General features: G+C 40.4%; 1 protein-coding gene across 6 annotated transcripts in view; it reads left to right on the top strand.

Moving 5' to 3' along the window:
- LOC124719620 (zinc finger protein 83-like) overlaps nucleotides 1–16,250 on the top strand; it is a 178,827-nt gene that overhangs the window by 127,126 nt on the left and 35,451 nt on the right. For all 6 annotated transcript variants that reach the window (XM_047244834.1, XM_047244836.1, XM_047244833.1 and 3 more), the window contains exon 7: nucleotides 14,956–14,993. In XM_047244834.1, the coding sequence (XP_047100790.1) occupies nucleotides 14,956–14,993 (38 nt within the window). The remainder of the gene's footprint in view (nucleotides 1–14,955; nucleotides 14,994–16,250) is intronic.

Raw genomic sequence — 16,250 nt, 5'->3', positions numbered from 1 at the left:
GAGTAAAAGGAGTCTCTTACCTTCCGGTGTTCATGCGATGGTCCCCTGTAGGGTTTGACCTCTGTTTTTGAAAATTTTCCTAAAGAGCGTGCCAACTGGGGAAGGGCACCTTACATGGTGCATTGCGTCCATCATGCATTGAGATCTTTAGCCCACATTCACGTTGTGGCATTGCAATCCCACTCATCTTCCATCTCGTGGGTGAGGACACCTTCCTGGGTACATTTTCCTCCACCCACTATGCAGTGTCGTTTTCTGCGCCGATTTTGACTTTGGAATTCTTGGCACCTCATATCCATCACAGTAGCCAGTCTATTTTGGTGGGACCGCCATGTACTTGGTTGGTTGTAGCCCCCTGACTACACAGGGATTGCTCTGCTGATGATGGCATTTTTAACTGCCCACATATGCCAAGAAGTAGATGCCCATCACTCTGGAGCGTCGGGAGTGGGTGGCATCTGGGCGGATGACGCGCGAAAAGTGTACCATGTCATCACTTGCTGGTGATTAAATGCCAGCGGTCTCTAAGTGTTCCAAGTCTCAGTACAATGCAAGGAAATATGATCCTAAATCATTCCTCTCCCTGGCCACACCATGGGAGGAATGCTAAGCTAAAAATGGCACTGAACCTTATTTGCCCCGGTACCACATATGTACAAGAGCTGATGCGGACTCCTTTGTCTTGATGATGCCTCAGTTTTTTGTAGAGCATTTAGAGGACAAGTTCGGGGAGGTGGAGGGCTTGTCCATACTGTGGTCAGGGTCAGTCTTGATAAAAACAGCATCCTCTGCCCAGTCATGGGCATTCCTTGTTTGTGACAAACTGGGGGATGTTTCCGTAACCATCACGCACCATAAGACCTCAAATATGGCCCTTCTTTTGCTGTCTGACAGCAGGGTGTGCGCATACTTAGAGCGACGAGGAGTTTATTTCATCCAGCGCATCCATTGGGGTCCAAGGGATAATCAGGTTGCCACCAGTCCCTTCATCTTGGCCTTCGAGGATGACACAGTAACCGAGAAGATCAAGGTGATGGTCTACTTCTGTGATGTCAAGCCATCTATCCCTCCCCCAATGCGGTGCTTTAAGTGCTGGAAGTTCGGCCGTATGTCTTCCTGCTGTACTTTCAGCATCATCTGTCGAGATTGTGGATGTCCATCCCACCCCAATACTCCATGCGTCTCCCCTCCCATCAGTGTCAACTGCTGAGAACATCATTATCCTTGCTCACCAGACTGCAGGATTTTACAGTAAGAAAGGAAAATCATGGAATAAAAGACCCTGGACTGACTGACCTACACTGAGGCTAAGAGGAACTTTGAAACGTACATCCTGTGGCTAAGGCCTCGTCGTATGCCACCACTACAAGAACAGTTGCAGCCCCATCAGTTGTGCGAGTTCCAGTTGCCTCTCAGAGCTGGAAGACATCAGCTGCCCCTTTGATGGTGTGGGGCACCTCCCTCACTGTTGGTCCTGCACCACCTACCTCGGGAGCACTGTCCTCCAACCATCAGGGACACCAGTCCCCACTTCTCAGCTGGAGAAGCGTAAGTCTCCTTCGGCTCCTATCACTACAAAGTTGTCCCCTGGGTCACTCTCTTCCCAGGTTTCTGCTAGTGGGAAAGATGCCACCCACCACTGGCTGAAGTTCCCAAAAGCAGATGGTCATAGGGCTTCATGATAATCCTCCATCCCAGAGACAGAATCAGTGAATCCGTCCCAGCCAGAGAAACCCAAGGATCAGCGAGAGAATTCCAGAAAGAAGACCCCCAAAACCAAGGGAATTGCGGTGGCACCCACACCAACTGCTGCCCACAACCTCTGCATCTGCGTCTGAGGATGAGATGAAGATTCTGGCATCCACTTAGGACCTAGATCTCGCCATACCCTCGCACACAATGGGTGTAGCCTGTTCAGAAAAAAGTCGGTGGCAGCAGGTGACCCTGAGGCATATACTGCCTCATTGAGTGTTTCATGCCTTCCCAGTCTCATGAACACATCATCCTCCAGTGGAATTGCGGCGGTTTTTTCCACCACCTGGCTGAGGTACGAGAACTGTTAAGCTTTACACCTGCTTTCTGCATCGCCCGCCAGGAAACATGGTCCCCTGCCCTTCGTGGCTACTGGGGATATTACAAGAACCGCAGTGAATATAATAGAGTATTAGGTGGAGTTTGCGGTTATGTCCTGAACTCGGTATGTAGTGAACCTGTCCCCCTTCAAACTCCTCTTGAAGCTGTGGCTATCAGGATATGGACAACACAGGAAATAACTGTCTGCAACGTCTATCTCCCTCCAGATGATACAGTACCCCAGAATGTATTGGCTGCACTGATTGATCAACTCCCTAGATATTTCCTACTTATGGGAGATTTTAACGCCCATAACTCCATGTGGGGTAGCCCCATGTTTACTGGGCGTGGCAGAGGTGTCGAATTGTTCCAACTCGATGTCTCTCTCTTAAATACAAGTTGCCCCCACACACTTCAGTGTGGCACATGGCACCTATTTGGCTATTGATCTCTCAGTCTGCAGTCCTGTCATTCTTTCATCTATCCACTGGAGAGCACATGACGACCTGTGTGGTAGTGATCACTTCCCCATCTTCTTGTCACTCCTCCGGCGTCATGCCCACGAGCGCCTACCTAGATGGTCTTCAAACAAGGCATACTGGGTAGCCTTCACATCTGCTATCACTGTTGAATCTCCCCCACAGGGTGCCATCGATGTTGTGATTGAGCAGGTGACTACAACGACTGCTTCTGCTGCGGAATGCGTGATCCCTCTTTCTCTAGGGTGCCCTGGCAAAAGACAGTCCCTTGGTGGTCGCCAGAAGTCGCCGAGGCAAGAGTGTTGGCAAGCTCTACAGCGAAAAAAGTGGAACCCTTCCCTAGAGCACCTAATAGCCTTTAAGTGGCTCCGTGCCTGCATTTGCTTGCATATAAAACGACGAAAACAGGAGTGTTGGGAGAGCTATGTGTTGATCATTGGGTGCCGTGTGTCACCTTCCCAAGTCTGGACGAAGATCAGACATGTTTTTGGGTACCAGACCCTAACAGGTGTCGCTAGAATTAACATCGATGGTGGGCTCTCTACCAACACAGAGGCGATTGCTGAGCACTTTGCTCGAGCCTCTGTGTCAGAGAACTACCCCCGAGCCTTTCACATCCTCAAATAGCGGATCAAAGGAAAGTCCTCTCGTCCATACATGCCACAGTAAACCCTATAACACCCCCTTTACAGAGTGGGAGCTCCTCATCCCTTGCCCAATGCCCCAACACAGCTCCTGGGTCGGATTGGGTCGCATCCACAGTCAGATGATTAAACATCTCTCGTCTGATTACAAGCGATATCTCCTCATCATCTTCAGCCGGTTCTGGTGTGATGGCGTCTTTCCATCGCAATGGCAAGAGAGCACCATAATTCTGGTGCTAAAACCCAGTAAAAATCAGCTTGATATGGATAGCTATTGGCCCATCAGCCTCACCAATGTTAGCTGTAAGCTGCTGGAACGTATGGTGTGTCAGCAGTTGGATTGGGTTCTGGAGTCACGTGGCCTGCTGGCTCCATGTCAGGGCGGCTTCTGCCAGGCTCGCTCTACTACTGATAATCTTGTGTCCCTCGAGTCTACCATCCGAACAGCCTTTTCCAGGCGCCAACATCTGGTTGCAGTCTTTTTTTCCTTGTGTAAAGCATACGACACAACTTGGCAACATCATATCCTTGCCACATTGTATGAGTGGTATCTCCTGGACCCGCTTCCGATTTTTACCCAAACCTTCCTGTCGCTCTGTACTTCCTGTGCCCAAGTTGGTGCCTCCCATAGTTCCCTCTGTATTCGGGAGAATGGAGTTCTGCAAGGCTCCTTATTGAGTGTATCTCATTGGCCATTTACGGCCTAGCTGTATGGCTGTTGTCCCCTTCTCTGTATTCCGATGACTTCTGCATTTTGTATTGTTCCTCCAGTACTGGTGTTGCTGAGCAGCGTCTACAGGGAGCCATTCACAAGATGCAGTCCCACTCACTGTATTTGAGACATATTGGTTTTTAGGACTGGTTTTCTGATTACCGATTGACCTGTCTACTTCACCTTTGTCAGCTTAAGCGGAAGTGCTGGCAGCAACTCGAGGCCATTGGCTGTCTGAGCAACACCATCTAGGGTGCAGATCACTCTGTGCTGCTGCAGCTCTATAGAGCCCTTGTTCAATCCCACCTTGACTATGGGAGTCTGGTTTACGGTTCGGCAGCACCCTCAGTGTTGTGTTTACTCGACCCAGTGCATCACTGTGGCATTTGTCTAGTGACAGGAGTTCTTAGAATGAGTCTGGTGACCAGTGTTCTGGTGGACGCCAGAGTCCCTCAATTGCAGCCCTGACGTTCACAACTGCTCACCACTTCTGTTGCCCACATTCGTAGTTCTCCGTCATTTCCTCTTGATTCTTGAATGTTCCGGGGCTCTGAATTTATTTACACTTATGGTTGAATGGCTGATGGTAATGTTGGCTTCGCCTATATCCACAGAGACCATATTGAACAGCATTCCTTGACCACTGGCTGCAATGTATTCACTGCAGAGCGTGTGGCCATATCTCGTGCATTTCAGTACATCTGTTCCTGTTCTAGTGAGTCGTTTTTTCTCTGTTCTGACTCTCTGAGCAGCTTAGAAGCTACCAACCAGTGCTACCCTGGCCATCTTTGGTTGAAAACGTCCAGGAGCCCATCTCTGCCCTGGAATGGTCCACTCATTCAATAGTGTTTGTGTGGACCCCAGCACATGTCGGAATCCGAGGCAACGAACTTGCTAACAGGCTGGCCAAGCAAGCTATGCGGAAACCTCTCCTGGAGATGGGCATCTCTGAAACTAACCTGCATTCTGTTTTAAGCCACAAGGTTTTTCGGCTTTGGGAGAGGGAGTGGCATAACAGTATGCACAACAAACTGTGTGTTATTAAGGAGACTGCGAATGTGTGGGTCTTCCCTGCGGGCTTCTCACAGGGAATCAGTTGTCCTTTGTTGGCTTCGCATTGGCCATATGTGGCTCACACATGGTTACCTTCTCCATTGCGAGGACCCACCTCAGTGTTGCTGCGGTTCCCAAATGACGGTGATCCTCCTCTTGCTGGACTGCCCACTTTTGTGGCACTCTGCGGCAGACTTTTAACTTTCCCAGTACCCTACCTTCGGTGTTGGGCAACAATGCCTCAACAGCAGCTTTTGTCTTCCCTTATTCGTGAGGGTGTGTTTTATCATTTGATCTGAGTTTTAACGCATGTCCTTTGTCCCTCTGTGTCCTCCACCCTAGGACCTTTAGGGTGGAGATTTTAATGTGTTGCAGAGTGGCTGGCTTCTCCTTTTTTGTTCTCATGGTCTGCCGGCCATGGTAATCTGTCTTCTTGTTTTTAATCTTTTCTCTCTGTTTCTTGCGTCCGTCTGTAGTTTTCTTGTCCTGTTTTGTCCTTTGTAGTGTTCGTTGTCTTCTGTCATTCTTCTGGTTCTTCCTTTCCCCTGTTATTGTGCAATACATATATTTTTTTTTCTTTCCTTTGGGTAATTGTTCTACTGGGAACAAGGTACAGATGACCTTGCAGTTTGCTCTCTTCCCCCCCTTTTAAACCAACCGACCAAGTTCATGCCATATCCTGCTCACAATTCCCTGCAGGTGTCGCAACACATCCCTACAGTATCATTGATTAACAGTTTGTCCCTGTGGCATGAATTCATGACGATGTTCCTGACATTAGTGTCAGCAGTAGATGTCGAAGGGCTTCCTGAATGAGGGAAATCTTTGATTTCCATCTGGACATTTTTAAACAATGTGAATCATTTTTAAACTGAGTACACCTTAAGCGCTTATACCGTAGGCTTCCTGCATCATTTAGTGTGTGTCTGTAAGTGTTTTCTCGAGTTTCACACAAAATTTAATGCAGACATCTTGTTCCTCTGGCTCTGCCATATCAAAATTTGCAAACTGTGACACCTTTTAATCAATACATCATTGAACAATAGCTAACAGCCATACAACAATGAAACTTCTGGCCCTTACTCATTAAACACAGACGTGTGCAGGGCTCAAAACCGCATTTCAGTCCAACACACCATTGGCACAAAATTACAAATGGTCTGCAATTTTTGAACAGATCTCGTACAAGTAAATAAGAATTAAATTGCAGCTACAGGATTTGACTTCGTATAAAACTAGTAAGAAAGTTTAGAGAAGTGGTGTTTGTCATAGGCTGCAAAATGATCCTACAGCTACCCATGTATGTCTTGCATAAGAACAGTGAAGAAAAGATATGAAAAATGTGGTTTCAGAAGGAAACATATAGAGAACCATTTTTTCCTAGCAGCACTTGTAAGTGGGACAGAAAAGGGAATGACTAGCAGTAGTAAAAGCAGATTGGTGTCCAGTAGTGTGAAGAGAATTGAAGAGAACCAGTAAATAAGGTCTCCACATCAGTTAAGGAAGTTCTTCTAAACAGTGATTTACTATTGGGAATGTCAGAACATCGTTAAATTCCTCCATAGTAATGATATGCCAGAGCTGTCACATGCAGTCATTGATTATGTAAATGACATTCACAGGATGTTAAAAATTAAGTTCTTTTGAAGGCCATCTTTGCTAAATGAGCTCTCCATATTGAAACAGAACCTATGTAAAGAAAGAGAAGAGAGCTTACAGAAAAGTAAAAACAGCAACCAACCTCTGTTAATAATGCTATTTATTGTGTACAAATAGTGTTATAAACAGTTAAGAACTGACTGGTTAATCACCAGATTGGTATGCACATTCATAATTAAATTAATTAAAACACACACACACACACAAACACAAACACAAACACAAACACACACCACACACGACACAGAGCCAAAGAAATTGCCTGTTGGAGAAGTTACAACATGTATAGCAATGTTACAGTAGGAGGTTAACAATGCATAAAAGTTTCACTACAAGCAATACATACTGCATGAAACTTATTTGTAACTAAATTGAAAATAAAAAATCGTAATTTATCATTATGGTATAACGAAATTTTACAATTGTGCATACATAAATATTAAGAGAGTTAGACCCAAATACCATTGTGACAGCTTACTGCCAGTGTGAATTAGTATTATGACAAATAGATTAAACCAATTAAATGTCTGTTCTATTTTAGTGTGGCATTTGATTTTTGGTAAGGCTCTGAATGTTTCAGTTGTAGGACAGAAAGCAGGTGAATGAAATTCTGTCAGAAGGCAAAACTGACTGATTCAATGTGTCCACTGACAAGTATGAAGTGGTGGTTTTTTAAAATGATCGTTTTATATGGGATATACACCTATCTCATCAAGCAGATATATAAAGATATCTTTTTCAGTAGGATGCAATAGTTGAATTGGTGTCCAATATATTTTACTATGCTCAAACAACCCTGTCTCAACAAATAATCACAATAATAATTAAAGAATATAAATTCAAGTTTTCATGGTGTTTCTGTCTGAAGTAATTTGTGCAGTTAGTCGTGGGAACATTGGTTGTAGATTGCTGTGCCTAAGTTGACTTTTGCAATAAAAAGTAGTTATAAAATCATACACATCTTGAATTCTTGATGTTGTAGATAATGCCTCAGCTTGTTGTTTCGTAAGTTTACAGGGTATGTTCTCTGAAGAGGCCAAGGTCTTGACATGTTTAATGAACAGAATTTTTTCTCTGATAATCTTGATCCAGAATAGAAGCTTCTGAAATGTGGTGCTACAGAAGAATGCTGAAGATTAGATGGGCAGATCACATAACTAATGAGGAAGTATTGAATAGGATTGGGGAGAAGAGAAGTTTGTGGCACAACTTGACCAGAAGAAGGGATCGGTTGGTAGGACATGTTCTGAGGCATCAAGGGATCACCAATTTAGTATTGGAGGGCAGCGAGGAGGGTAAAAATCGTAGAGGGAGGCCAAGAGATGAATCCACTAAGCAGATTCAGAAGGATGTAGGTTGCAGTTGGTACTGGGAGATGAAGGATAGAGTAGCATGGAGAGCTGCATCAAACCAGTCTCGGGACTGAAGACCACAACAACAGCAACAACAGTCTTGATTCTTTGTAATGCATTCATGGAACAGTCATGTCAATAATCAGGTTCTGTTCTCTTGTGTATAATTCAGTTGGATGCTCTTTTAAATGAAACACTTTTTTAAGAATCAGTTTTATGTATTTCACTGTAACAAAAATCTAAACAGTCTTGAATATGTAAATGTGTGCCATATATCATTGAAACTTTACAAGTCCCTGTTACATAAATACAGTTGAGAGAAGTTTCTGATTTGCTTCTCCCATGCCTGTTCTCTGTGAATCCATCTCACTGATACTTCCTCCCCAACTCTTTCCAGAACAAATAAAGTTAACAAAGATGTTATGGTGCAGTAGTACAGAGAGTTTCACAAATGTCAATGCAGGCAACTGCAATATATTTTCTGTAGATAATATTATTTGATATACAAACATTTTGTGTAAAGAATGTATGATTTCATAACCATAAATATAATTTTTACAGCAGATTTTTAATAATAAATGTTTTGCAACAAGTAGGTTTATTTGCCGATAACTAGTAAAAGTAACAAATCTGATTTCGTGGGATAGTGTTTTCAGATATAAAGTGAAAATATAAAGAAACTGATTTTTAAAATGTGATGGAAGAAATATAACATGATAAATGAAATTTAAATTGATGGTCAACCATATATAACAGCCCTGAACACTTCCTTTTAGAACACAAGGTATTCAAATTTCAGTGAAACACTAGAAAAAGAATTATATTGAAAGTTCGATGTGTTGACACAACTGTTTCATCATCTACTACTGAGCAGATGTCACAAAGGTATAGACTCGTTCCAATGCCTGTTACGGGTTGTATTCATTACAAATGTGGCTTTCGATATTTAACTGATGGCATTGGCACATTCCTTGCTTTCAGTCTCAAACCTTCTCCTGGTGTGACCAGTGTAGTATATATTAACATTGCATTTGAAATTTTTTTAGCAATGTTTGGCTGAATATCCGTTTGTTTTGAGTCGTTACTGTTTCTTCCATTACATAGTTTTAATAGTTCGAATATGAAAATTTGTCATTAATGTAAAAAAAAGTGATGTGTAATGTATATCTAAATTATAAATAATTTTTTCATCATTTTAAATGCAACCTTCAGAAACAGTGAAACATAATAATAAAAGTAAGTTGTTGAAAACACATTTTTCCTGTCTCTATGTATCTGTCTTCTTTTTCTAATGTTGAAAATAATAACTGTCCTCAGCAGTAACCATGTTGAACAAACATTAGCTACTGATAGGGCAAAGAAAAAATATTAAGAAGTGGATATAACACAGTTTTCCATCGTGAACAAAATTACAGAAAAGAACAAAAAATATGAATTACACTTTGGTAGTCATATATTTCCAAGCAGCATTGAGTTCAGTGGCTACCAAATCTGAAGTACCAGCCCTTGGAAAACAAAGCATTGATTCAGCCTATGTAAGTGCACTGAAGAGTGGTTGTGTCAGCCTCACAGTTTCCCTCACACTGATCATGATAGACAGAACTAAAGAGTCAAACAAAACTGGATATTAATAAAACTATTCTCAGTCCTCCCAGAAAGCTTTTCACATTGCCAAATTGCCAAACAGAGAAAATAAGTGCAATAAACCTGTAACTCGGGGTGATAATCACACAGTGTAGCCTCACAGAAGAAGGAATTGTCTTTTGTACACAGAAGTAATCAGTGAACTGATGTACAATGTGAGATTAGACCTGATAAAGTAAGGTACCTATTTCCAGTGTTTCATTTGGATCTGGACACTGGACCAGTATTGGTTAAGTTTTTCTGTTTTTCCATCTTTCAGTGTCAATTTTCCTTTTTAAGAACTGTGGGTTAGTGACTATAATTTGTTTAAAATTACTTCAGGGTTAGGAACTTTTTGGAGGTAGTAAGGGGGACCCCACAAGGAAGGCACAGACTGTATTCCACCAATTCTGCAATACCTGTAACAACAGGAAGCATGCAGAGTTGTCACACCTTCACCCCAGGACCAAAAAAATTTCCCATTTCCATTGTTTGAATTTCAGGCAGTTTGCTGTTATGTGTGATCATTGCAAACTGTGATTTTGTTTGTTGTGATTTTTACTGTTGCCGGAGTTATTATTGCATTTGTTGTTACTTTTATTTGTTGTGTGGTATTGAACAGTGTTTCACAAAGAAAATCATCAAAAGTTGAGCGGAAAAGTTCCACCTCAATCTCTCAGCTAGGGTACTGCCATACAAGGTTAGTTAAGATAAATGGTTTGTGTTACTTGCCTATTTTCAGACTGAATAACTTAATGGTGATCTCTGCTCTCTCTGAGTGATGTAACTGATAGAAATGCTGCATCTCTGAACATAAACAATAACGGTGTTGAGAAGGTTGGCAAGAAAATGTTAAAGAAAAGGAAAGTGGAAAAACATCGAAGGTTAAAATTCTTGAGGAAAAAACATGGTATGGATAAGTGGATTATGAATATAGTTTCATTTGCTGAGAAAGGAAAATTCAGCACTTGGAAGTTATTGGTCACCCTTAAGGAATCAGTTCTTATTCATGGCTGTCACATACAGTATTACACGAACTAGGATGTTACTATGTACATTTCTGTAACTGTAAGCTGTTAATGAATAGGGAGAATTTAGCTGCATGGCAATGGCAATGGCAATTTGTGAGGCAGATCCTTGGCATCAATATCGATGAAGTGGTGTGGCTTGATGAGATGTGGGTCAGCTATGGTCACTTTATGAAGCAGGGCTGGCCAGTTGATGTAAGTAAAGGAACATTGGCAATATCTTCTGACAATGGAGACAAACTTACTGTTTGTCATGCAGGCATCTCAGAAGATTTTCTCTTGAATGGTTATGTGCTTCTAAAGTCGAGCAGACAGGAGATGATCCGTACGAAATAACCTAATACTGTTAATAATGTTGTTCATAGAATCACTAATGCATAATCTCAGAATACTGTGAACAGTTGTTCTAGATAATGCTCCTTACCATTCAGCTGTAGTTTACAATACATCTACTGTGACAAAGAGAAAGAAGGGAATGACTAATTGGCTTTAATTTCATAATGTTGATTTAAGTGGCAGATAATCCTACAAAGGTGGTGCTTATGGAATGAATAGCTGTATAAAAAACACAGTTCCCCATATACGAGCTGGTGAAGACACATGAGTATACCATCATTAGGCTACCACTTTGTTGCTACCATTTCAACCCAACGGAGTTAATATGGGCCCAAATTAAGAGGTACAGCACCAGGAGTAATAATAAATTTGCTCCTGCTGCAGTCTGAAAGGTCACAGGAGAATCAGTTTTAGAATGTCATACCTGAAGACTGGAAGAAGACCAACATACATACTTAGACCTTCAGTGAAGGGGAAGACTATTTCATTTAATAATGTCTGTACAGTACAGTGTTACTTACAGCATCTGTGAGTGCAAGAGTGAATTGAGTGGAATTTCTACCTTATCACAAAAGAAATCAAATATATATAGCATATTCAGCTTGAAATGCACAATTTACAGCAGTAAGTAGCTACATAACAAAATTATTTTTTAGTGAGTTTTGACGTTTTAATAAGAAGGCCTTACCAGCAACCAACTCCAAATGAAGTTCATGTCAGTTATATAGTCGGTATCCCACAAAATAAATATTGTCATTTACAGTATAATTGCTACAATACTGTAGTAATGCTTTTTTGTATCACTTTTTTTATCTTTCTCCAAATACTTGTTGGCCTATTTAAAGTATGTTTTCTCACCATGAAAGACATGCATACATATTATATTTTATTATGTTAGACGTAAGTAGGTGGATCAGAAAAATTAATAACATATTCATTATAAATGTAGCATTCCGTATCTCATCATGAAACCATACGGCTAACCACTTAGTACTTGATGAACAAGGGACCATTGTGCATCATATGTAACTGAAACTGTCTCATGTTAGAGAACTCGGACAGAGTTATGATTTGGAGTTGATGAAAATTTGACATATTTCTAAGATTTCATTCATTTCATCTGTTCACTTAACATCAATAACCAAAAAGTTCCCCATACATAGAAAAATCAGTAACATCAGAAAATGCATTATTGTGAACTGTCCATATATTAACTTAATAATTTGCTGCCTCAAATAAAGTGAAAACGTAGCGCAGCCCTTCGAGAACATGTCAAGGTGGGATCCTTATTTATAAAGAGAGTAGTTTGAGAGATTCAGCAAGTTGAATGAAGTGTAAGATTATTTGAGAGTTCAGTGTGGGATGTGGTAACTCTGCTCTGCACCTCCACAGTCTTCTGCTCAACTGTCGGTTCTAAAGTGATTTTGAACAGACCATAGTACTTTGTGTATATTTGTATAATTTACCACTTCAGAAACATTAAGAGAGATAATTGAGAGTGTTTGTAATTCTTCCTACAATAGAGTAAATGAGCCATTGCATTTTCACACTTCTTGTAAATGGTCAATAACAGAGTATTGTATTCCCAGTGTAGACTTATACGAATAAGGCATAAATTTTAATGTGAAAACTTTTCAAACAAGGAGTTTCTCAACAGTCAGTGAAAAGGTGAGTGCTGAGAATCACTAAGAGAGGCCGAAAAACAAAGAAATAAATCTGAAAATAGGTTAGAGTTGATGATCTAGTTAGGACTGTAATGAAAATTGGATGGTAGGGGTACGACATGGCCAGAAGAAGGTAGACATGAAGGTAGGCAGGCCACAAAAGTTACTTGTTGAATTTCAAAAGAAAAGAAAATGAAAAACTTGAAGGCGGTAGATGACATTGAAAAATACACGGAAAGAAAGTAAAAGTGTAAACCTGATGACTCTAATGCATGGAAATGTCTAGGTGTGGCTTTGATTCAGCAGTAGAAGTCGAGTGACTGCTGCTGCTGCTGCTGGCGATGGTGGTAGTGACTGTTTATGACCTTTGAATTACTGTGTAGCTGCATCTGTACATAAACTGAGAAATTATTAAGCTGTGGGTCTCTGATGTCACATGGAAACCACATAATTTCAGTTTTCATGAACTTCTAGGGCTTCTGTCTCTTCACTCATAATTTTCTGCATCTTTTGAACTATGCGTGTGTCCAGCATTTTATTATTTGCTATTCTGACTCGGGGTTCTAAAGTAGCTCATTTACTTGATGCATACTTATTGTTTGTACTGTTTTTTGCATCCTCAGGATAATTATATATATTAAAGGACATATTGTTAATATGTCTACCACAGAAACAGTGACTGTAAGGATGTATCAAGCAACAAAATATGCTAGACTCTCGATGTTCTAGCCATTCCACGCATACATGAGTACTGGATTAGTAGAAGTGCCACATTATTGTGAGTGTCCATAATTTAGTTTAAACACAAAGAAAGTGTACTTTATTAAGTCCCAAGATACATTAACTTTCATAGAAGACTTACTTTTTGACTGTGTACATATAAGGAGTATCATTTACTATGAAACATGTCCCAAATTTTTAGTTGTCACAATAATGATAAACGATGTCAGCACACTGCTGCTTTACAAGCATTACACCAGTACTGCATGTATCTGGTTGTTGCATAATGTTCTTCAGGAAGATGTCTGTAGCTTTGGCACCAGCAGCATGAGAAATCTTCATGCTCTCTCCTCATACACCCTTTTCTTCTTATTTCATCAAACCTGTTCTACACACTTTTATTTCCTTACCTTGTAACATTTGGTGTATCTCACAGTTTTCCTCATTCAGCCACTTAGCAAAATATTCATAAATGTCTCATCCTCCTGGAGCTTATAGAATGTTTAACATTGTACTTCACAAACAACATTGCTGTGTCCATTACTTCTGCTTGACCAACTAGAGACCAGTGGTGGGCCATGTTACTGAGAGGCCTGAGTACTGAGAGCCACATTAGTGAAAGTTTAGTTTAAGAGTAAAAATGAACACTTCAAATATGCTGCAGTCTGAAAAGCTGACAGCTTACAATTATGTGTATGTTGTCTTTCACTGGTTTCACAGTTATACATATTTGAGTATTTGTATAGCATTAGAATCAGATGTACAGAGTAAGAAAGTGTCATTCAAAGTTGAACATGTGTTGAGCTGCTCAAGACTACAGTCAGCAAAGTCAGTACCATTTGTTTAAAATTAAAAATTATTCTAATATTTTGGCCATAATTGAGGATGGCTGACACAATTGGGGATGGCTGTTGTGTGGATTATAACTGGAATGACAGTATACAGCATGTATAATGCTCGTGGCATGGGATAATGTGTAAATCTCCAGTTTAAATAATACTTAATGCTTGCAGGCAGTTCAGTAGCCCGAAGGTTGAAACTTCCTGTGGGTGATTAAAATTGTGTGTTGGACTAAAACTCAAAACTGGAATCTTGCATTTTGTGGCCTGGCATCAACACCATGTCAGGAAGTTTCAAAACTGTGCATACAGTATTTTAGTGTGAAATATTCATTGCAGGAATCATATGATTGATAGCCTCCATATTTATTTTTGTGATATGAATGTTGGAATTGTTCAGTAAGTTAATGATGTATGTTTCTTAAACTCATTGGTCTGTATTGCTGGCCCTCAGCTGATATTCATCCCCAGGCATATGTGAATGCATGTGCATCTGTCATTCAGCAAGGAAGTACTTGTCTTTGTGGATGCACTGAGTCGTTTACTGCTTCTGACTAATTTTTTTGCATGTATCTGTAATGAAATAATTTCTATAAATATTTTGCATGTTTCCCACAGCCTCTTTATTATACATTGTATGTTACTTTTCTGTACATTACCAGTAGGGAGTAATCCAGAATTAGCGGTTCTCAGAATAGTAGTAGTGTGTCTTAATTTTTTTACTTACTTACCTTTTTGAATTCATTACCTAATAGTGTTATAAAATGTTTCAGGGGATAGCCTCAGAAAGACTTGCACCGCACAGTCCAAGGTAAGGTTTTCATTATTCATTGAACTATTTTCTTAAAAGTACAGTTAACAGAGTGTATCAGTGCCCCACTACTGGAATGTGGGGAGGCCAGCCTGACCCAGATCAAATGTACTTTCCAGATTAAAAAAAGAAGGCTGGTAAACAGGCCAGTTTTGATGTGAAGCTTAGGCACTTTTGAACATCCCACTGGGTGAATACCAGGCTGGTATCCATATCCAACTCCAAATACATGCCACACCACTATTTAGAAAATGATCTTATACACACTCATAGGATTTGGGGGAGGAGGGTGAATAGGTGACTGAGGACTTTGATGTTTAGTCTCCTAAATTCCACAATCAACAATAACAGAAGTACTGACTCTCATTAGCTCGTGGGGAAACTGTTAGTTGTATATTGAGGACTTTTTTCTTTATTGTTGTATTAATAGGCAGTCATATTACAGTAAAAGGGAATATGATCAATAATGCATATGTATTTGGATTTGATGCTCTGTGTATGCTAGGTGAGAATGCCATAGTTTTGTGCTAGTAACTTCTTACACAAGTTAGCAGTAAAATAAAAGTGACTAAGTGACGAAATCTGAAAGCTGTGTCCTTAACTGCGTGCTATGAAAGGCCGATTTATGTAGATGGTTTGCTGACGAAATGAAGTGTGTGAAGTTTTCATTGCTCCATTTTTCTGCTTCCAAGTACTGAGCAGTATTTTTATAGAAGGTAGTTACTAAATCTTTTATTGTAACTGGTTTCTTAATCAACAAATCAGCATAATGGAAATAAACTGTAATAACTTTCATTGAAATTCCAGAGTAATTTTTAATTCCCTTATGGCGTTCAAAGATGTTGAATTGGTAGTAGATGTCTATTTATTTGAAGTACCACACCCAAATTATATCCTACATGAAAATATATAGGGTGGTGCATGAAAAATTGGCCCTGAATAGTAGAATTCTCATTGTTGCCCACCAATCATATATATCATTCCGAAGCTGTTGCAGTTCCATTTTGTGTTAAATACAAAAGTTGTGTCATGGTTAAAACTATAAGCAAACATATCAGTGAGATACATCTTCTTCAAGAAAGAATTGCAATAGTGGAGGGGTATTTGTCTACTGGTTCATTTAAGGAAATGCGAGACATTTTTGCAAAGAAGTTTCTTGACATTTCCATACAGACAGAGAGCAGTCTAACAGGATTTGGTGACAAAATGGTATACTACAGAGTCAGTTGTGAACAAGAAAAAGATGCAGGCCCCACC

This window comes from Schistocerca piceifrons, chromosome 11, assembly GCF_021461385.2.
Source record: "Schistocerca piceifrons isolate TAMUIC-IGC-003096 chromosome 11, iqSchPice1.1, whole genome shotgun sequence".
Lineage (NCBI taxonomy): Eukaryota > Metazoa > Arthropoda > Insecta > Orthoptera > Acrididae > Schistocerca > Schistocerca piceifrons.
Note: the sequence above shows the minus strand (reverse complement) of the source record. Positions and strands in the feature narration are given on the sequence as shown.